The sequence below is a fragment of the Euprymna scolopes genome, chromosome 13, assembly GCF_053919585.1.
Source record: "Euprymna scolopes isolate OS-2025 chromosome 13, ASM5391958v1, whole genome shotgun sequence".
Lineage (NCBI taxonomy): Eukaryota > Metazoa > Mollusca > Cephalopoda > Sepiida > Sepiolidae > Euprymna > Euprymna scolopes.
The window spans coordinates 94603442-94628416 of record NC_136494.1 but is presented as its reverse complement, the minus strand read 5'-3'; the positions used below and the strand labels follow the sequence as shown (position 1 = coordinate 94628416).

Below are 24975 nucleotides of genomic sequence, written 5' to 3'. Positions count from 1 at the left end.
AAGTTTTTGTGTGTGTGTGTGTGTGTGCGTGTGTGTGTGTGTGTGGTGTAACTTATTTTAAAGTGTTTTTCTTGCAAATAAAAGTGGTGTACAAAACGTTACTGTTACCCAAGGTCAGATAAGTTCCTCTTAAATAAGAAAATAAGGTACTTGTACAAAATTCTGCCCCTATGAAAAAACAAACAAAATATTAATGTTGATGAAAAGGAAAAATTCACATAAAATCATTAAGTAGATTTATTTTTAAATAAGAAATAAGATATTTCTACAAAATCTACTCATATTCAAAAAAATTTAAAAAAAAAAAAAAAACAAGTAAGAAATAGAAAATAACAAGAAAGGGGAGAGACAGAAAAGTAGATTTAATTGTATATGGTTTTATTTTTACTTTTTTCGTGTCTTAAATCCGATTTTAATCATTTTTTTTTTGTTACAAATAACATTACTTTTTCACTCAGATATAATATTGAAACAAAATATCATTTCAAATTATTTCAGGCAAAGCATAATCATTTTTTCAATTGAAAAATTAAGTAAAATATCATCTTAAAAAATGAGATACAAGTTAGGAACCATTTCTTGAACAAAATGTTTTTTAATTCTAAAAATTAAGGTACAAGATTTAATTTGAAATTTATGAATTATCAAAGTGCACTTTTTATAAACTTTACAAAGTAAGGTATAAAAATTTAATTTAAATTTAATGTAAAAATTATTTGGAATTTCTTTTATGTTATGTATATTTTGTTACACTTTGAAAAAAAAAAATTAGTTGAAAAAAATGTACCCTGCGTTGCTGTGTATTAAACATAATGTTAAATTTTTTGTGCTGCTCTTCATAAACTTCCCCACCTAGGAATGGTGCATACCAAGTTGGGGTTCGCCACCATCTCTGGGTGGGGAGAGTTTACGAAGAGCTGCACCAAATATGACCTTAACCTTTAACTTTGACCTTGAAAAATAGTGTGCACCATCCATAGGTCGGAGACCATCATCATGTCAGGTTTGGTCAAGATCAGTCCAATGGTGTGGGCTGTAGGAGAGTATATATGCATAGGCTATGACCTCGACCATTAACTTTTACCTTGGAAAATGCTGTGCACCATCCCTAGGTGGTGGACCATCATCATATCAGGTTTGATCATAATCGGTCCAGTGGCATGGGCTGTAGGAGAGTTGTATACACACACACACACACACACACACACACACACACACACACACGAACGCTTCTACTTTATATATATATAGATAGATTAAGCCGGGGTGAAAAAATACAAAATGCTCTTCTAAGCTGTATTATGGGTCCTAAAAGTTGTTATAGTACATAAAAAACATCTGTGCAAATAATTTTTTTTTTATTATAGATTTATGTTTCGGGGTCCCACATTTTGCCAGGTTCAGCATGCCTTATATATTTCAGATCATCTTCAGATAACTTTGAAGCACCATTTTTTATCATTAAGCATGGTCTTAGAAGGTAGTTCTGATCTTTGCTGAGTGACAGCAATATAGCATCTGGAACTGGTGCTACAAAACTGTTATATCCCGTTTTGACGGTATATAATAACATGACAAAATACGCCGAGTGGAATGCGTAACAAAAAGGTTTATTCGTACTTCGAAAATAATACACAATACAAAATGGCTGCTCGCCTTGAAGTTGATATACGCGTAAATGAAGGTAAAGGAAAAAGGTAACTTAACGTGTGTGAGCGGAACGCTCGTCCTGGGAGCTTGGTTAATCCTGACTACACTTGGAGAGTGTAAGACGCGAGACGGTCAGGCTAGTGCGTACCACTGAACTGACTCCAAGACAATTCAAGACGCTCTTTTATACACCGTTTTGTATCCGGTGCTATCCGTAATTATGTCCCTTATAACAAAAACCTTGAATGCTTTGAACTCTGTTTAGAATCAAAGTTTTAATTACATTTACAATTTTAAAAAGATAATTTTTACAAAATACATGATTCGTTCTATTTTATTCAATTTTAATAAACAAATTACATGTAATTCGTTTTTATGTTTTTTTTATTTTGTTTTTGTTACTTAGAATCAGGCTCACATTAAGAATCTTCTTCAGAAATTAAGTTTACATTGTGACTCTATACGATTACATTGTGACTCTATACGATTAAAATTGTGTTTACAAGGAAAGTTTCATTCCTGTTTAGAAGGACTTTCATCTTCATTGATTTTTGTTTTCAGTCTGTTTTATGTGACGTGTCCTTTCTGAGGTTAGTTTTATTATCCCATCATGAATTAATTTTAAAAAAAAAATAATCTCCTCAGTTCGCGTGGAAGACAGCTAGGGTGCTACGTGCCAGTCCGTATTTAATTGAATTCCTCTATCAAAAAATACCATTTTAAATGGGGATATAAATTATCTGTCCTTCTTTGACTTAAACACGGTCTATAGGCGTGTGTGTTGTATGAAATAGATATCAGATGGATAGATAGATTTATTTAGCAATCGGCTGTCTGTCGCTGTAAGAGATGGTAGGTTAGAAGTTTCAGCATATATTTTTAACATGAAAAGATAATCAATTCAACATGTATATATATATATTATTTTTTTTAATGAACAGAACCAAAGAACGAATAGGTAATATATACAAAATTTCCAAAGATGATAACATATATTTAAATTCATAAGTCTTTCTTCTCTTTTTCATTTTCTTTTTTTTTTTTTTTTTGTATATGTATATGTATAGATATGTCTCCCATACCAAACTCTCAGCAAAGAAAAAGTTTACAACAAAGACAATTTACAGAATTGTGTCCTTTTCATTATTGATTCACATTATGTCTTTCTATAATAGACCAAGGGAAGTTACTTCGGTGATTTTCCCATTTATTCCCTTTGTTTTTCTTTCTTTTGGGTGATATATTTTTTTTTTTTATCAAGCTCTAGCGAGATTTCTGAGTTGTTGACATTTTAATAGTTTCTCTCACCTGGTTCGATATATATATATATATATATATATATATATATATATATATATATATATATATATATATATATATATATCTTTATGACTAACAAATGAGAAGAGTAAAAGATAAACTAACCTTTTCATATTTCTCGTGGTGTTGTCTCCCTTTTACCAGTGGAGTCGCATAGATGTCTATCGTTCTTGAGATCTTTTTATGCAACTGGCTTGCGTTTCAAATTCTTAATGGTCAACTTTCTTTGAAAGTGACGCTGGACACATTTTTCTGAATTTTAAATATATCAGCGTTTTTCTTTTCTCCTTTCTTTTTTTTATTTTTCTCTTTGTTGTTGCCGTGTTTTTTTTTTTTTTCATGGTAACGGTTCAGTGAACCAAAAAATGGTTAAAATTTCAAGACGTTGTTGCCGTGTTTTTTTTTTCATGGTAACGGTTCAGTGAACCAAAAAATGGTTAAAATTTCAAGACGTGAAGGAGTTAGAACGACCAAGTGAACCGTGTGAAGGAGTTAGAACGACCAAGTGAACCGTCGGTTCACTTGGTCGTTCTAACTCCTTCACGTCTTGAAATTTTAACCATTAAATTTATTTATTTTTATTAATACGATATTGATATATCTCAACATTTATCATCGTCAATATTTAAAACCACAGTCTTTATATTAGTACGAGACGATTATTTTTTATTATTATTATTATTATTGTTGTTGTTGTTAATAATAATAATAATAATGCATACCGTAAGAAATATGCATATCCATAATTATAAATGTCTGTATGTAAAATATATATAACTAAAGCTTGGAAGTCCTAAGCAAAAATATTTTACAGCCAAACATCATATTATTGCCAATGATAGATGTTAACATCTTTCTAAACCCATAACAAGAAAAAATATGTTCACCCCCACCCAAATATCTATATCATTAATTACTGAATAAGAGATAAACAATGTTAAATGCCTGTTTTATGAGTACTATAATGTCATGTGCTCTAAACTCCTTACACTTGTGCCTCCTCAACGTACATGCCCCCAACTCATCCGACAAGTGGCTAAGTCCCACCTCTTCACTGTTGACGTCCTTAGATGCTAGAAAGCCTTCTATTTTAATAGTTTTTTCCTTTGGACGGCTAAACTTAATAATCCCCTCTCTGTTTCCTGCTTCTCTGATTTTATTAACATACAGAAGTTTAAATATAATATGAATAGACATATTGCTGCTCAACTCCCCACAGTCCCCTGTTAGACACGATCCCAAATAGTAGCTCCTTATGTTCCAAGTGGTAATATATCATGTTTGGTGTTCATGCATCAGTTGTCATTGGATGATTTTCATGCAAAGCAAATAGCATGTTTCGAATCAGCAGGTTCTTATAGATGTCCTGTAGTTTGACCTTAAAGAATTAAATTAGTTTTTTTTAATATATAAAAAAAATTAAAGGAATTGTTTTGGGAGGGGGGGTTCTTCTTAGGGCATTTACGGAATCGAGTCTCTTAGACGGAAACAAGATCAGGTTGCACATAGTTGTTGCAATAAATTCTTTATTCAAGAACATGGACTAGAGTTGTCTGCTGTTTATCGAATTTTTAATTGTTTTATTAATTAATGTAAAAATTGTTAGTAAACTGCATTGTTTTCTTATTCCTCCTCCTCCTCCTCCTCCTCCTACCCCTCCTCCTCCTCCTCATCATCATCATCATCATCATTATCGGTGTGATCTCCATTTTACATATCAAACAGCTTTTATAAATTGACTTTCAAACTAATCTATCCACATACAAAAACTTATTTATCCTCATTTTTTTTTTCAAATCCATCCTTATCACTGTCTCTCATGTTTTCCTTGGCTTACGTTTGCCAACTAACCCTGCTATCTCAACTGTCATACATCTATACATGTCATACATCATAATCTACTAATTGAAAAGCTCTCATTCTTTGTCTTTTCCTTCTTTATGCACAATTTTTACTACTAAATGTTCCAAAGTCAAAATCTGTTTGTTTGTTTTTTGATACTTTTTGTCTTAGGTAGCATCTAAACAAAGCCATGCATGTCTACAAGGATCTACATAATATCCATGGAGACAGATGAAGACAGTTATTTCTCCTGGCAAGAGTTTTGGATTTGAGGCGAAGAATACGATTAGAACTGCCTGAGTTTTCGTTTTAATTTAATAGGTTTTATCTTTAGTATGGATAGTGATGTAACATTTGCACGTGGTCATTTTCATTAAACGCATAGATTGCACATGTACATGTGAGCAATCAAGTAACCAAATCAAATAAATGAAAGTTCTTTTATACATACGTTGTCTATGTGCTGGTCTTCATTCTCTTGATCGTCTTTTCATGTGATTCACTTGTGGATGTTGACCTCTTGTCTATTTAGCTCGGTGAACAAAACTATTTATGCATGAAACAATGGAGACTTGCTGAGTTTTCAAAGGTTTTATTTAGAGAGAAAGAGTTTACTTGCTTAGAGAGAGACCACATAACTAGCTATATACTTACTTAATTTTCTTAACTAATTTTTCTGACTTGAGAATTGAGTGACACAGACGGGCAGAGGTGTTGGTGATATCAACTCAGATCATTACATTCTTGGACTTTCTCTACTTTCGTCACCTGTCACTAAGTACGTTCCTGTTTACCGCCATGCTATCCCCATTTGTACTAATATGACCCTTGTTAAAATTCATGCTACCTACTGGCATAGGATCCCAATACATAACAGTGGCAAAGTTTAAAGCTGCAACAAGATAGGAGTTACATTCTCAAGAGCAAAAATGGCATCTTAGACTGAAGGAACATGAAAGAATTTTCATACACAGTATTTCAACCTCATCAGCAATGCTTGCACCACCTTCTGTTGACTTTGATCGCAGTTCTAGTTTTGAAAGGAAATAAGGCTGAGTGTCAGAATCTACCAGGCTCTCGTTTGTACCATTCTTCTTAATGGCTGTGAAACTTGGCCTGTGCATGCAAGCGATCCACATAAACTAAAGGTATTCGATACTGTCTTTGCCGCATCCTCCATGTCCACTGGCAACAGTTTATTCCCAACAATTCACACTTGCTGTAAGATCCACTCCCTCCAAAAATCTTTTCCCTGTCAGACACCTTAGCTGATTTAGCCACACCCTTCGACAATACCCAGGTGACTTCAAATATGAAGTCATTGATCCAGCACTGCTCCCAGATTGGAAGAAACGTTGTGGTAGCCAACTGGCCCAGGACAGTGAAGCAGGATGCTGAACTGATTGCTGGAACCATGAATTGCTTACACCTATAACGGAAGCAGCCTTGAATCTCCGTGCCTGATCAACCAGTGTTCAGGATGTGATGAAAGAAAGAGCTAGCAAAACCGATTCAGGTTGAATGCCACAACCATGACTATAACACGGAAAATTTATGGCAAAAACAAAATATGAACTTATCATTTTATGGTATTGGTCAATTATAATTTACATCATGATAAACAGATGAGAGAATCTCGCTATATAAGCCTAGTGCATGAGGAAACTTGTAAAATAACTAAAGTTTGAGAATTTTTTTTTCTTTGAGTGGGTAGCACTTATCAAGGTAAAGAGTCGTTTGGCGATAAGTTTTCATGGGATGGATTGTTGTAAAAAATACACAAAGGTAAAAAAAAAATACATAAAGCTTGAAATAAAGCAGAAATATTCAAACACGTGACTACAGTTCACATAGATTTAAGGAGACCGAAACTGGTTGGAGTTAGTTGAAGCTGCAAGTTGGAATGCAAGCACTTAGTGGTTTACTTGTTGACTTACCAGTTGTTGCTACCCGACACGAACTTCTATTATTGTACCTAACAGAATATATCTATTCTGTATTTTATAGCTATGTATTGTTTTTGATTCGACGATACAACAAATATAAAATAAGAACATTTGAATCCTATTTTTTTTACCACATGTTTTTATTTTTCTCTGTCAATTTTAATCATCCCCACCCTAACCCTAACCCTTCTCTTGCTTAGAGTTTGAAATGCTTTAGAATCCAGTCTACTCTTTTACCCACTTCACTCTCTGAGCATTTCTCTCAATCCCACTACTTGCCTCCTACTCTCTTCCTGCCATATATCCTCACCTTCTTTTCGCCTCACATACGCAACCAACTACATTTTTAGAATTGCCCCCTCTTCTCAGCTTCCATGTCTTACTGTATAAAACATTGTTTTGTTTGATAATGCTTAACCAACTACATACAACTTTCACAAGTTTCTCCTGTTACATCTGCTTCTCTCCTTAGATTACTTTCCTCACTTCACTGTATAAAATGTTGTGTTCTTCCCAATAAAGCATATTTACACCAAATGAACAAATCAACCAAAATATCTCGCTTCAGTTTTAATGATGTATTTGTAATTTGTATACTTTTTTACTAGACTATTGCCACGTTTATTCACTACTTCATAAACTAATATTCAATTTTGTCTGAAAATTTCATTTCATATTTTAACTCCCTTATTCAGGTTTTATGAAAATCGTTGTGTTGATTGTGACGATAACCTAAGATATGTACCAATATTTAATATAATATTGGATAGACTTCTCTGAACACAGTGCAATTTTTTTTTAGTCTGTCATGCTTTAGTAGAAAATACCATTTTATTTGATTTATCCTGCTTAAGTACGAAATAGCATTTTTGTTAGTCTGTTATGTGCAAGTTTGAAATAGAATTTTCATTCCTAAATGCATAAACTGAACAGCTGAATTTAATGTAATGGCGTTCCCGTTATTTTTGCTCTTTTTTTTTTTTTTGTCTTTTCTCGATTCTAACGTCATTTTCATTTCCCCCCATGTTTTCTCTTTCCCTCTTTACTCTCTATCTTTCTCCTTAAATGATCCAATATTTCAAATTCCAAGTGGATATTATTGTCTTTAATAATAGACCTAATTATGAAGTTCTGTCCAAATGAAATCCTCCTTCGCATTTTTGGCAATTCATTTATTAAATTCTATACTGTGCCGGTTTTCTTAGAAACATAGAAATCTCATTTTATGGGGGGAAAAAAAAATAACAATTGCATCTAAAGTACCTCCTCCTTTTCCTCCACCTTCTCCTCCTCCTCCTTCTCCTCCTCCTCCTCATCATCATCATCACCACCACCACCACCACCAGTGTGTCTTTTTCAGGTTCTACTGCTTCTTGAGCTTTATCAGAAATAGTTTGAAATGCATATCTATTGCGTGTTCGAAAATGTATGGTTCATATTGACAGTGTCACTACCAATAGTTGGGGTTATTTCAGAGTTTACCTTCCAATACTTATTGTTCAACCAAAGCTTCAAAGTCCAGCCTGCCCTACTATTCCACTCATTGCTGGATAGAGATAAAGTCACATCTTTGCCAAAGATATCCTGATTATAACATTAAACATCATCTGATAAAGTCGCCATTTAATAGTTGCGGATAATGTGTAATCACTCTTATATCTATTATTACACTAAATGTGAATTAATCAATGTTTGCTTCCCCAAGGCGTTTTGCCTATATGACTTAATAATACAAACTATATGCTGAATAAAAAGCATAGCTTAGTTTTGGGGATTGAATTATGTTTGAAAATAATTTTTTAGATTATTCTAATTAGTCGCAATCTGTCTGTCCGTCTATTTGTCAATTTAACTACTTTCTTATGTTTATTAATATATAGAGATCTTAGCAAGAAATAGTTTGTTCAAACATTTTACGTTTATAATAATAATAATAATAATAATAATAATAATAATAATTATTCCGAAAAACTTTGAGAAGAGAATGGGAGAAATTGGAATCAGAGCAAAGGCCGGAAAAATACAATGAATAACAATAATGAAAACAGCTGAAATATTAAGGAAAACCCTGGAATACGGAGACTAATACACATGAACCACGTGCGCGGGTCAGACGAGCTACTGCAGAGACAAAACACGAAACGTTACATGGAACGAAGAACATGGAAGCTGCATATCTATAAGTTCTCCATTCCCTTTCCCATTACCCAATCACTCCCCCAAAGAATGATGTCAAATAGTCGAAAAAGTCGAAAAGATGGACAGACTGAGGAGAAAGTGCTGACCAGACCTCTGCTGGACAAATGCCAAGAGAACTGGTACCTTGCCACTCAAACTCCAGTGGAGACAAATAACCTTTGCTAGCGAGAAATCAATGGTAAGCGGCTGTTGGGATAATGCAAATTCATTTGCAAATGTTATCAAAAGAGGTGGAGAGTACTGGAAATCTGGGGAGACTTGTCACTCAGCTTCCAGCGAACACCACAGGTTGTTCTCAAGAGGAAATCCTTTATGACCTGCATGAAAGCTCCTTATGAGCCAATAATAATGATAATAATAATAATATTATTATTATTAATAAAATCTTAATTTAACTAAACTGCAAAATGTTAAGTTAACTACACCTTCCTAAATAATAAAAAAATGATGTTGTCAATATTGGATGACGCCACACCAAAGAATCGTGAATGATTCAGAAGGACTGAATAAGGAGAGCACTAACCAGATCTCTACTGGAAAAGTGTGAAGAGCACCGAAGCCTTGGAGAGATTTTTTGCTACCCAAACCTTAGGGAATACCAATGGTCATTGTCAGAAAGAGATCAAAGGTAAGCAGTTGTTGCGATAATGTGAAGTGATCTGTGGTGGTTATCGAGAGAGATGGAAAGCACTGGAAATCTAGGAAGACTTTTCGTCACTCAAACTCCAGGGAATACCACAGGTTATTGCTAGTGAGTGATTGTCTGTGTGAGAACTCCTAGTAAGTGAATAAGAATAATCAGTATGACCCGTGGAAATTCCACAGTAGTATCCTTGTCACATATTCTCACACTATGGACGTCCAGCACAAACACAGACTCCACAATACTACTGTACCACCTTTGTTCAAGCTGAAACATACTTATATGATTATTTTGGTTAATGTAGTTTCAGGATATATTTTCCTATTTATTTTATTTTTATTTATTTATTTTTTTATTAAGCCATGGCCATGAAACCCTTAGCAATAGGCAGGGGTTACTAAGTTAATTAGGGAATGCATAAAACTTAGGAAACATCATGATAATTAGCCAATACAGAACTCCGAAAATGTGACAGTGATACATGTTCCTTCACACAATTCTGAGGCAGCACATTCAGGACTGCAACAAACAACGCGAAAGAATATTGCTGGTACATCCCTGAGAAAACACCAGTGTGATTATACAGAGGGTCTCATGTAAATGTGTATCCTTGCAGGTTTTGTCAGTCGCAGCACAGGTTTGGTCTGTTCAGTCGCAGCACAGGGCAATATTTAAATATTGTGGTGGGGCAAGAACCATGAAATAATCTTATGGCGACCTATCTCCAAAACCTTTGTTGAAGTTTGTGATATATTTCTATTCTGTACATGCAGATGCAGACTATACGATATTATTGTACCATCTTTGGATAGAACAGACACTACACTCTAATCCTAGTCTGAGGGCCAAGAAAATGTTCTTTCCTTTGACACATCAGTAACATCAAATTAAATATTAGGTTGGTGCAAAAATAATGTCGTTTTAGATGTTCAACTTTAAAAGATCATAACTCCTTTCATAATAAACTTTATTGATCGAAATAAGAACCATTAGAAGCGACACATTTTTGCCAACAAGAAACAAGTTTATTTATCGCATCAGCATAGAAATCCGGAGTTCTGGAAGCGATGAAGTCACTGAAGGCCGATTTGGCATCATCTCGACTTTTGAAGCATTTTTCATGCAGGAAGTTTTCAAGGTGCTTGAAAAAGTGATAATCGGTGGGCGAGAGGTCCGGTGAATATAGCGGATGAGGTAGATTCTTGTAGCCCGATTCGTTCAGCTTCTGCAGGGTCAGTTGAACAACATGCGGGCTAGCGTTGTCATGGAGGAGAATTGGTCCTTTCATATTTTCATATAATCTCGGGCACATAGGTTGGAGCTTCATCAATTTGTCCGCAGTACTTCTCTGCCGTAATCGATTCAAGAAGCTGTGATAGATGAGACCAGCCACAGATCACCAAACAGTCACCATAACCTTTTTTGGTGCCATTTCAGCTTCGGGAAGTGTTGTGGACCTTCTCCAACATCCAAGCACTGTATCGAACGTCACCGGTTGTCATAGAGGATCTACTTCTCATCATACGTCACAATCTGCTCGAAAAATGGGTTGCTTGTGTTGTGCAGAAGGAGCGTAGGAGACACCTTAAAATGACGAGTTTTTTGATTATCATTCAAATCATGCAGCATCCATTATCCAACTATTTTGAATTTCCTATTTGCTTTAAATGGCGAACGACTGTTGAGTGGTCGACCTCAACTTCAACAGAAACTTCTAGTGTGATTTTGTGAGGATCAGCTTTAATTAAGACTTTCAAATGTTCTTTATCAACCGCAGTGAGCCGGTCATGACTGTCTTCATCTTCGAGGCATCATTGATATCACAAGCTGTCTCAGCAGCTTTTCGGCCTAGTTTGAACTGATACAAGAAAATCGTGCGGATTTGAATTTTGTCCATGCTGTCAAAAAGCCTGCAAAAGAAATGAATGAAGAGATTGAGAATGGTAACAAATAACACGATTCAATAGAGCGAAAAATGCATTTCATTGTCTGCCAAGAGGTGTTGAACTAAAGGAATAAATTAAAGATTGTCTCTTACAATATGATTTTGTTATTTGTATTGAACTATGTAGCACAATATTACTTTCTTAGTACTTATTAATTTATATCATTTAGGTCAGTTCCATATTAAAAATACAATAGACACTATTTTCATAGAAATGTTAATAAACTCAAACTCGCTGTTCAAAAAAACAAATTTTTTGCGCTATCTAGAAAAATATCAACTCTATTAAAACATATTTGTTAGTTAAATATATTTCTTATTCTGTGAAATTTTCACAGGTCCTGCTAGTAATTATCATTATTATTGTATTCTGCAATTTACACAGGTTCAGCTAGTTGTTATTATTATTATCTGTACACACTAGGAATTCTCACACAGGCCACCTCATCAGAGATTATTTGCTGACAACAACCGATGGTGTTCCCTTGAGTCTGGTTAACAACAAGTCTCTCCAGATTTCCAGTACTCTCCACATCTTTTGATAACCTTTGCAAATGGTTTTGCGTTATCACAACAACTGCTTGCTATTAGTTAATAGCTGGCAACGACCATTCGTCTTGACTAGAATTTGTGTGGCAGTAAGCCTCTCCAAGGTCCTAGTACTCTTTACATTCACCCAATGGATGTCTAGTTAGTGCTTCCCTATTATTATTATTATTATTATTATTATTATTATTATTATTATTTACTCACTAGGAGTAGTCACACAAACCATCATCTAAAATTACTCTTTGAGAACAACTTGTGGTGTTCCCTGGAGTCTGAGTGACAAAGTCTTCCCAGATTTCCAGTACACTCCACCTCTTTTGATAACCTTTGCAAAAGAATTTGCATTCTCGCAACAGCCGCTTACCTTTGATTTCTCGTTGGCAACGACCATTAGTCATCACTGGAATTTGCGTGGCAATAAGCCTCCTCAAGGTCCCAGTCCTCTTTGCATTCATCCAGCGGAGGTCTGGCTAGTGCTTTCTCTCCTCGGTCTTTCCATCCCCCCCCCTGAGTCTCATTATTTGGTGCCCGTTTATGGTGAAACTCACAGAAAAAAAAAGTGGAGGTGGGAGAGGGCGGTATTTTTCAATTAAACAGTTTCAGTTTTCATGGTTTTCATGGTTCCATGTGATGTTCCTTTGTGTTTTACATCTGTAGCCGTTTCTGTGTTCATATTATTATTATTATTATTATTATTATTATTATTATTATTTATTTATTTATTTTATGTTAATAAACTCCTCACACAAATGAAAACAATATTGAATGCCATAATTTTGTAGATTCGACATTGTTTCTCTTTACAGGGGAGAGAGAGTTTTTTTTTTTTACCTCTGCAAACAATGATAGAAATTTATTTAATTGGTCATTAAAATTATGAAGTTTTTCTTTTCATTTGTGTAGAGCATCGTTATGAAACTGTTCGGATTCGCATCTAATCATAAAAACTAAGAGAATGTCTTTTATTTGTCTCATCTAATTAAAACCACTTTGTTGACTAATTCTTCAAATCGAACAAAACTAACCGCCCAACACAGGCTTCATGTAAATCTTACAATTAACTCGGGGAACTTTTCTCAAACGATGTCACCATTTTGAAAAGTTCCTTTGGATATTCCACAGCTTGAAAGATTGTTTACTATTGGATCGTTTGAATTGCGGTTCTCATCTTGGGCGTTATTTTCACTGCGTTCCCGTCGATGTAACCTCCGACCTTTTTCAGAGATAACTTTTTGAACTCGTGAATGTTTCTGTCAAACTCGGGAATTTGTAAGGAATTTTGAATGAAACCCATTATTTAATCCATGGGGATAGCATGCTCTCGTCCCGTCAGACATGACCGCGTAGAAGTTTTAAGTAACTCACAGTTGTATTCTTAGTATCACTCGAACTGAAGATTTAACCTTCAATATCTGAAAGAGTTTCGCTATAAACTGAATTTAACCAAGCACTTTATCCGTTATGCCATGGATTCTTGCATTGTGAAAATAACATTTCAGATGAGAACAATAGTCCGAATAATCCAATCAAATAGCACCAGCTCTTCCTTGTGCTCCAATGGTATCAATAACGGAACAAAACTCAACAGCTTCACTATCCACGTCTGAGTTCTTGTCAGTCTCCATTGTCTTATATTTCTTGCACACAAACTGGTGATTATCTCTCAACCTACCTGCAGTTCGACTACATTTCTTGTGTTACCAAATGTTTACCTTATATGGTGAGGATAAAAGGTAAGTGGAGCTATCCAGTGAAAGGAACGGTGTACTCTTCTACATTTTGGTATAGTACCCAATGAAATTTATTTTTATTTTATAACATTTATTTATGAAAATGACAATAAGTTTTACATACCATTTTTTTTTTTTTTTTTTTTTTTTTACATCTTTCTTCAACGCTAGCCCAGTTTCATAATAGTAAGCAGTGGAATATAAAATATAGAAGCAAGTATGTTACACCGCAACGATAATCAATAAGTGAACTAGATTAAGATACAAAGAAGAAATAGTGAGGGCTGATAAGCAACGGTAAGAAAGAACAAAGAGAAAAGCAGTGCATAAACGAGTGAGAACATTGAAAGAATCTGTGTATACCAGTATCACTTTAATATTATTAGATTAGACTAGTGTTCAGGAGAGATGGAGAAACGTACAAGATTATAGGTCATTATGAGTTTCCATAACTAAAATAAGTCGAATTATGATGGAATGACAGTGATTAACCCTTTATGACCTGAATTATTGTGTAGATGATTAAAAAAAATATTTATTATTTTAGATGGCTGGGCATACTGATTGCAAGTTGCAATCTATCCAGATACTGAACTAATACCTACAAGACGTGTTTGAATCAATTCTTACTTTATTTATGCCGTTATATTCATTTATTTAGGATTGAACGAATTAGTTCAACCAGGTCATCAAGGTTTAAGTGGCTAACGACATGGACTGATAATCTGGGTGTTCCAAGTTCGAATCTAGTTCATTCCACATAAACACTTTCATCAAACCCACACTTGACCTTGTGTCAAACTTTCTGTAAAGGGGCCACACTCACATGATCATATGTTTACAACCCTAACCCTAACGTACTTTTATTCTTACCTGTCTCCATGAGTTATAAAGAACACTTCCCCCCCCCCTGTTTGTAACTATATAGTATTATATTTCAGCAATTGTCTCACGTGTATGCATATGTATTTATTTATTACTAATTCCTTGTTTGTTCTTTTTCTTTTTTTCCTCAGGTAATTAATATCCTGACAAGTGTCCAGGATAGCTGTTCAAACCAAGTCGCCCAGGCGCTGGACAAGGCCCTGGAGATTTTAAGAACAAGTGAACTGTACTCCCCTTATTTATCCCAGCCACTGAAAGAAGATCAAATGACCTCTGACCTTGTTGGGGGGCTGTTATCTGTAAGTGTATCTGTAAGTGCATGCGAAGTTTTTCTTCTCTTTTTCTTTATCTACATTTAGTTTTTCTTGTTTGTTTTGCATATTTGTTTCTGTTTTCTAGCTTTAGAACATTATCCAAATCTCCATACCTGCATGTTCTAGAGCTATATAAATGTTTAATGCCAGAAATGCCTTCTATAATATCTTATATATATATATATATATATATATATATATATATATATATATATATATATATATATATGTGTGTGTGTGTGTGTGTAGGTATATATATGTGTGTGTGTAGGTATATATATGTGTGGGTATGTTTGTGTAGGTATATATGTGTGTGTATGTTTGTGTAGGTATATATATATATGTGTGTGTGTAGGTATGTGTGTAGGTATATGTGTGTGTGTGTGTGTGTGTGTGTAGGTATATGTGTGTGTAGGTTTGTGTAGGCATATATATATATATATATATATATATATGTGTGTGTGTGTGTGTAGGTATGTAGGTATGTGTGTTTGTGTAGGTATGTAGGTATGTGTATTTGTGTAGGTATGTAGGTATATGTGTATGTGTAGGTATATATGTGTGTGTGTGTAGGTATATATGTGTGTGTGTGTATATATATAATGTGTATATATGTGTGTGTGTGTATATATATATATATATATATATATATATATATATATATATATGTGTGTGTTTATGGGAAAATATATTTATTCGATTATATTTTACCTTTTATTTATACAAATCCTTTAATTTATGTAACTACTTAATCGATGTAACTACAGAGCAAATAAATGGCAAAATGTCTATATTCCAAATTCGAAGATGTCGATTATCTTACCGTTTATTTCTTTCGGCATGTTAAAATGTTCAATTCTAGACAGCAGCTCTTTCGTAGCGCAGAACGATTTATATAATTATTATGTCAATTTTTAAACCTTTTCCACTCGACTTAGAAGAATAGGAATTCATCAACTTTAAAAGAAAATAAAAGGAATATCAATTTTATAAAAAAAAATTCACATAATAATTATGAATGGTTCTGCACTACGAAACAGGTGCTGTCAAGAATTGAACATTTTAACATGCTAAAAGAGATAAGCGGTAAAATGAACATTTTGGAATATCGACTTTTGTCATTTACATATCTATATATGTATATAGATATATATGTATGTATGCATGTAGCTACATACATACATACATACATACATACATACATACATACATACATACATAAAATAATTTAAAAAAATAACTATAATATATTTTTGAAGTATAATTTTTCCAAATAATAAATATGAGAAGAAAGCATATTATATGGACTTTTGTTTAAAATTCAATATGGGCACCAACATTTACCACCAGATTTTCAAGTCAACAATGAACCGCATCAACTGATTTCACAAGAAATTCATGTGAGATGGAACTAATAACTTCACGTATTCTCCCTTCAAGATTAAAAACAAAATGCATATAACAGATTTGAAAAGAAAACAAAAGCATAGATTTAATTACCATACATAAAGTAACATACACACAAAAATTGAGAAACATATTGCAGCATTTAAATAAATCATAGTTATTTTAGAATAGGGACTTACTTTCGGGTCACCCTGTACATGTCTTAAAAGTTTTTCAACCTTTAGATTATGCAAAAAAAGCTTTTAGTTCCAAGTCTTTCATTGGAAACCTCCTTTGCATGTAAGTTAATCTTTTGTAATCACTGCATTGGTTTGCTTCCAAGAATTTACATTAGTCTAAATATTACTGTAGAGATAATCAGTTGTTTATATATATATATATATATATATATATATATATATATATATATATATACTAGCAGTTCAGCCCGGTTCAAAATGGCGTAATGGAAACATATTATAAGGTATTTACAGCTTCTCTTCCAATTTTCAGATTTTTAATCATGTCAAAACGCACTTTATTTCCTTTTGATGGATTGATTGTTGCTATTTCTTTTGATGAGTTAAGGGCAAAATAGATTCACTAATTCATATAATAATAAACTGATTTATTTTGTGCTACGAAACAGATACTGTCAAGAATTGTAAATGTCAACTGAATTAAAGGAATAAATTGTAAGATGGTCAATATTATGAACTTTAGAATATAGACATTTGTCATTCATTCTAATATATATATATATATATATATATATATATATATATATATTCAGAATTTAACTTTAACCACTAAACTTATATATATATATATATATATATATATATATAAGTTTAGTGGTTAAAGTTAAATTCTGAAAATCAAAATATAAACACATATTAAGAATTTATTGTTTGACAAAAGGAATATATAGAAGGGAGTTATGTTAATTTCCTTAATCTATGGATTTTCAATACTGGCTCATATTATCAGAGGAAATGAAATGCGGTTAGCAAAATGTTCAGCTATGAATAAACACGTATTTTCCTTTTCAGCACATACATTGAAAATGTTATTTGAGCGGTGAATAATAGTTATAGGAAAAGGAATTTCATACAACAATTTTTTTCAGAATTTAACTTTAACCACTTTGCTCTATTTTTAAAAATTGAGCTTTACCTTTTTGGCTAGGATCACCCTGAAAGTATTACCTCAATGTAATATCTAACAGGATATTTCACTTGACCTTGAATCTGTGACTTATCTCGCTTTATATATATATATATATATATATATATATATATATATATATATATATATATATATAATGTTTTTATTTTCTTTATTCATCTATTTTTTAAAAGTAAAAACACACTTGTGGATATGATCTATAACTTTTAGCTTTACTGGTAGTTTAAAATAAATAAATATTGATTATTTCATTATTACTATCAGCAATGGAAGATTTTGTTTTAAATAAAATCAAATTAAAAATAAGATAATTAAAAGAATCGTTTTTATCATTGGAAAATAGGCATAAATGTTTCCGATACTCAAAAACGTTCCGATTTTTCGGAACCGATTAATCATCCGAACACTAATGTACACACACACACACACACACACACACACACACACACACACACACACACACACACACACACACACACACACACACACACACACACACACACACACATATATATATGCATAGTCATTCACATACAGTACTGTTTCATTGTATCACAATAATGCGGCTAGACATACATCTTTCCCCAGCCGTTGATCGAACCTACAACAATCATGTTGGCAGTCAGCAGCTCTAACCATATATATATATATATATATATATATATATATATATATATAACAAATAAATAACAAAAGTCTATATTCCAAATTTCATGATGTTAACAGTTTATTCCTTTAATTCCATTGACACTTACAATTCTTGACAGCAACTGTTTCGTCGCACAAAATCATTCATTTAATTATTATATCAATCAATGAATCTATTTTGCCCTTAACTCATCCGAAGAAGTTCAAAATGGCGTAATGTAAGCTAAAAATAAGGTAATTTCAACTTCTCTTCCAATTTTTGGATTTTGTATTTATGCCCAAATGCATTTTATTTTCTTTTGGTGGATCGAGAGTTGTTACTTTTTCTTCATGTAAATATAGTCATATCCTGCTACGATGTGCAGACCGTTTCAATCATTATTGATCTCATCGAGCAAGAAAAAATCTAAAATTAACAAAATTTAAAACCTTTTTTAATTTTAGAGGAGAGAAGTGTTTTACCATGTCTAGCGTGAGACATGGTTTAATGATCTTTAACACATGATCATTAAACCATGTCTCATGCTAGACATGGTAAAATACTTCTCGCGTCCGGCATCAGAAGACGACAAGTTTCAATGAAATAGTAGAAAATCAATAAAATGACTTGTTATATTATATCAACATGGAATTCCATCTCTTTTCACGTGCTAAGAATGGCTTTCTATTTAGAAAGACATTCTTAACATAGGAAAGGGGAGGAATGCTACGTTTTGAATGAATCGTCTGGCAGTCTACAGCTGCTTACATAATCTGTCGGAAGATGCCAACATGAAGTTGTCAAAGGTTGTGTCGTAAACTGCATAAGTACCAAGAACAATAAAGAAAATATATTTTTCTATCCATTCTCAGATGACAGATTTTTTTAAAATAGTATTTTGTGTGATTTGAACATTATATTTTATTATTGTTTCCATCTTTTTTTAAGCGATTTACTTAAAAGTGTTCCAAATATTTTTCCTTTTTGTTTTAAATATGATTCGGTGAAATTAGATAATTGGCTTTAAAACAGTATTTAAACAAGTTGTTTTAGTTGGCCAAGCTTCAACTTCTGTCCTATCGCCCGCTTTACAAATACTTTAATGGAACGTTATCTAATGAATTCATAACATTTGTATCGCCTCGACGTAATATCCCTAACCCTAACCCTAATCCCTGAATAACCCAACAAGCAGCAAAATTCAAATCCTTCACTGTTGAGATTCCTAGGTGCCATAAAGCCTTCTGCTCTAACAGTTTCTTCTCTCGAACTGCTAGACTTTGTAATTCCCCTCCTGTTTCCTGCATGATAAATTTGATAATATTTATATATCATTTAATTTCAGAATAATTTGAATAATAACTAATAACATTAAAGTGGAACAGGTAGACGTTTTTGTGCACTATTAGTGGGTTTGAGAGATGGAGATTATGGAGGACTGGAATATTAGACTATTATCTGTGGGGCATTGTTGAAAAAGACATCAAACATACTACTGCGACACCAAGAACAAGCTGATTATTAGGATCAAACAAGGGTTCAGATTCTCGAATTTAAATTCACCAGAGTTTAAGCCATTCTTGGCTGAGGTATAAATATGGTCCTGTCCAGAGATAAGAAGTTCCCAACCCCAGGTTTTGCTTTCTCACCTTTTGAGAGAGGTTAGTTTATTGCTAATCACCTGGGGCGTCTGTACCAAAGAATGCTGACGGGATTTTTTCTAAGATTCTAGCTCTGTTTGTCTGTTATTAGTCTGTGTCATACTTAAGTTTGACAGCATTTCATTGTCCAATTATGCTGAAGTATGATATACGAGGGGCGTGCAATAAGTAATGCCCCTAACCCACTTCCCATAGCAGTAGAGCAACGAAACTTGGCATAGTTATTAGTCTTTCTCTACATAGGAACCATTCAGAGTTATGCATTTCTCCCATCGTTTGATGCAGCTCTGGAGACCGTTTTTGTAGAACACCCCAGGTTGGTGCTCCAACCACGACGTGACTTCAGAAATCAAGGCTGCATCATCTGGTAAACGCTTTCCTTTCAAAAACAACTTCATGGCTGGGAAGAGGTGAAAGTCAGAGGGTGCAACGTCAGGAGAGTAGGGAGGATGGGGAAGAATTTCATAACCACACGCCTATGGTTCTGATTTGGCGACATGCAAGTTGTGGACGGGAGCGCTATCCTGCAGGAGGAGGGTACCTTTGCTGATCTTGCCCCGCCTCTTGATTTTGATAGCTTCCCTTAATTTCCTCAAAAGTGAAGCATAATAGGCTCCTGTAATCGTGGTATCCTTTGCCAGGAAATCTGTCATCACTACTCTGTCCTGGTCCCAGAAGACTGTGAGCATAACCTTGCCAGTGGAGGGCTGCACCCTTGCCTTCTTTGAAGGTGATGAATCCAAGTGCTTCCACTGCATTGACTGGGTGTTGGTCTCTGGATCATAGTGATGGACCCAAGTTTCATCCTGTGTAATCAGTCTTTTGAAAAACTTTGACTCATCTTCTTGGCATATCTCCAAATTCATCTTCGAGCACTCGAAACGTTCTCGCTTCTGGAATGGTGTGAGCAACCTGGGAATCCATCTGGCAGACACCTTATGCATATGCAAATGGTCATGAATGATAGTTTCCACAGACCCTGTCTTAATGTTGACATCTTGGGCTATTTGGTGAATAGTAATGTGCCGATCTTCCAAAATGGCAGCCTCAAATTGACAGACAGATACCTCATCAATGGCAGAAGGGGGGGGGACTAGGTCTGGGAGCTGTTTCCATAGACTTCCGGCCATGTTTGAATTCACGATGCCAGCGTTTTACAAGGTCATATGATGGGGCATTATCACCATAAGTTTCTTTCATTTCATCAAAAGTTTCCTGTGGTGTGCGTCCTTTCAAATACAAAAACCGGATCACTGCTCGACATTCAACAGGCTCCATTTAACACCTGACTCAGTTCAAACACCTGTAAAACAGAAACCACAATTAGTTCAAAGCTGTAATTTGTCACATAACCCGTAGAGATATAAATCATTGTACATGTAAAATTTGAGCTAGATCAGACAACTAGAAGTGGGTCAGGAGCATTACTTATTGCATGCCCCTCGTAGCATATTCACTGTACAATTATGCTTAAGTTTGAAATAGCATTTACAATTATGATTAAATTTGGTATAGCATTTTTAAGATAAAAATGCTTAAGTTTGAAGTAGCATTTTCATTTATGAATATGCTTAAGCATAAAATAGCATTTTGATTTAAAATTATGCCCAAGTTCGACATAGTATTTTCATCTAGATATTTAGATATTATTTATCCGGGATAACGCAGATCAAGAATATACCAACTTTTAGGTTGCTTGCTTTGTAGTTTTTTACTTTTAGTTGGGCATATATGCACACATGCATGCATACAGATAAACAGCTGTTCTTTATTAATATACTAGTAGGGAGACCTGACGTTGCCCGGGATTCAATGATGATCAACGAATGTTTCATACTCCCATATTTTTATTGTAATCGAAATCAGTGAAATCGCCCATCTACTCTAGTTGGAGACCCATCGTAGTGCACCGGGAAAAAGATTCACATGTCTCTCCACAGTGACTTAGTCCACAATACATTGTAGTCTCCATTGCACTGTAGAGAACTTATTGTTGATTTTATAAAATTATCTCTATTTCTACTATTATATAAAAGGAACTTTGTTTGGTTGTCTGAGTTCGTCCCCTATGTAATGTTAGTTTAAAATGAAAATGTCAAGTATCAAGGTTCAATTGTGCTCTAAACAGAAACATTCATTTCAAACGCGACCTTGTCAAATCATCTATTATTGATTTTATATGCCGGACTTTTCAGCTTGTGTGGTAATAAAATTTCTGAAATGCACTTGTGATGTTAAGCTGTATAAGGTGTTCGTAACTTTCGTCAAAATCGCCTGTTTCTTCTTTCATTGGAGATTTTGAATTATCGAATATCAATACTTATTAAAGACATTCCGATTAAAAAAAAAAAAAAACTATCTTAGAACACTGCCAGATGCATAAATTACATTTGTGTGAAATTTCATAAAAATTGGTCCGGCTGTTTCGGAGTCCATAAGGTAGGGAGTCACACACACACACACACACACACACACACGTACACACATAAAGTTCCTTTTATATAATAGATAGATAGATAGATAGATAGATAGATAGATAGATAGATAGATAGATATAGAAATGTTATTGCTGTAGCTGATTATTTTAGCTGTGTTTTTTTCAACTGTGTCTCAAGTATTTGTATATTACAAATCTACTAATATTGGGATTTGAAGGAGAGGTAGCAACTAAGTAAATCTCACAAATGTAAGCACTAGATATGTCCTTTTTAACTAATAAAGCTCGAGTTGTTTGTATTCATTTTCAGTTGTTAATATGTTTCGATGATAATCATGTAGGAAAAAAGTCTTTTTGTTAATGGCTTTTGTTAAACAATTTATACAACTGTCGTCTTCATTTGGGGGGGGGGGGTACTGCTTTGTTCGTCTTATGTTTTCAGTTTTAGTTTGTTTCCAAAATTTAAACTTATTTCATCTAATAATGCTAATTTTAGGGAATATATTTTCACAACGATTCATATCCGAGAGTTTTTTTTTTTTTTTTTTTTTTTTTTTTTTTCTCATTGGCTGACAATAATTGAGTCTATATTGCCTGGGGGTGTTTCACTTGATGTTGGCATAAATATAACGAACTTGTTTTTGTCTTTCTAATTTTAGTAACTGTTTTTGTTAATTTGCAAACGTGGTAATTTACCTACAGACATTTCTTTCTTATAATATTCTAATATTTGAGTTTAAAAGATGAATATATGTTTGCTTCATGAGAATTATTTTTATCTTATCTAAAATTAAAATTGTTTTTCATCCTATGCTTAACGGAATTTGTATTTTTGTCTTGAAATATAAAATTATGACAAAAAAGAATAAAATTGAAAATAATGTCTATCAATTGTAATCTTTAAAAAATTAGAATAAATTTATATATAAAGTATAAAGGGATTTGGATCTACAGTGAAAATAGGTCAGATTGTTTCTTGCCGGATGTTTCATTTTATGGTATTTCATTTTATTTTTATTTTGTTTTTATATTGCTTGTGGCCATTGCACCTTCGAGAAAAAACGAGAGGTTGGAGAAGATTGAAGTAGAAGATATAACAATACTGGAAATAGTTATTATTAGTGGAACCTATGGAAATTTCGCAGTTATATCCTTCAATCTGTTATATATTGCTGCAATAATTAAAAATAGTGACATTCTACGGACGTCCTACACGAACGCAGACCTCACAATATTATTATACCACCTAACGACAAACTGCAACATACATATATATATATATATATATATATATATATATATATATATATATATATATATATATATATATATATATGATTGCTGCATCTTTCCAGATGATTGCCATCATATTGAGTTCTCCTCATCTCGTCGTCCATGTCATCCCAGATGACTTTGCAGTCCTACTGCAGATTTGCACATCTCGAAGCAGATGTGGTATACGAATTGAGCTGGGTTAACTTCCGATAGAGGTTGAAGGGTATTCCTAAAACAATCATGTCTTCTCAAACCAGCAGTAGAATTGCAAACCCTGCTGCATATTAAACAGATCGTTTGGTTTGGACTAATAGGCACAAAGTTAACCTGAACAGAAGTTTTGTGTGACTTAAGGTGATTAACGTAGCCAGCTTTTGACAAAAGTATTCGTTCACAAGTGTTGCATTTCCAGCTCAGAGCGTCATGGTTAAGATCATCAATTAAACCTTTGCAAAGCTCTCATTTCAGATTGTTGTGGGCTTGTTCTCTTTTCTCTTTCTTTCACGTACAAGCTTTCACCACTTCAGCCTTGGCAGAGTAAGTTCTCCCCAGGTGTCGATGTTGATTTGGAGGACCTATATATATATATATATATATATATATATATAATGTGTGTGTAGGAGTAATTATAAACTTTGCTTATTAGTGCATAATTGAAAATTAAAATTGCAATGATGGCATAAAAAGGATACTCCAAGTTAAAATAGTGAACATATAGGAACAGTTGTAAAATCCAATGAATACTAGTATAATCCAAAATGAATTGCGTTTTCTTTATCTGCTTGGGATTGTCTTATAAATATTGATACTAATATTTATTTGGATTTTATGTTTACAGAATTATACAACCTGGTATCTTACGGCATTTCAGTATTTTCTTTAATATATATATATATATATATATATATATATATATATATATATATATATATAGTAGCTGTACCCGGCAACACAAAAAATACAAAATTCATTGTTTTATTAAGAAGGAATTTGTGTGGTAAACTGGGGGGGGTGTTATAGAAAAAATATGCGTAAGTTAATTAATAAAGAAAATAGTTCATTTTTTTTTTTTTATTTTAATATTTAATTATTTGCAGACTGTTATCCTCATCTCCTACGCTTTTCATGACTGGTTCCATAGCAACCATGTCGAAATTTCCAAATGTAGTATATATATATATATATATATATATATATATATATATATATATATATAGTACTAGCGGTGTGGGGTTCCCTAGTCGTAAGATATGCTTAAATATGATATTTTACTTTGTCCAGATTTCATATATACTATTATAGAGTCACAATTTCAAAAGTAAAATAAAAGTATTTGGGTGTCATTAGCTAGAATCAAAACCTAAAGTAAACCGTAGC

General features: G+C 33.4%; 1 protein-coding gene across 8 annotated transcripts in view; it reads left to right on the top strand.

The window, feature by feature from the left end:
• The window catches only part of LOC145292090 (high affinity cAMP-specific and IBMX-insensitive 3',5'-cyclic phosphodiesterase 8B-like), a 973128-nt gene that overhangs the window by 759211 nt on the left and 188942 nt on the right, over positions 1–24975 (top strand). For 5 of the 8 annotated variants that reach the window (XM_080138173.1, XM_080138172.1, XM_080138168.1 and 2 more), the window contains one exon: positions 14841–15020. In XM_080138173.1, coding sequence (XP_079994299.1) covers positions 14841–15020 — 180 coding nt within the window. The remainder of the gene's footprint in view (positions 1–14840; positions 15021–24975) is intronic. The other 3 variants (XM_080138174.1, XM_080138169.1, XM_080138167.1) reach the window with 1 other exon arrangement.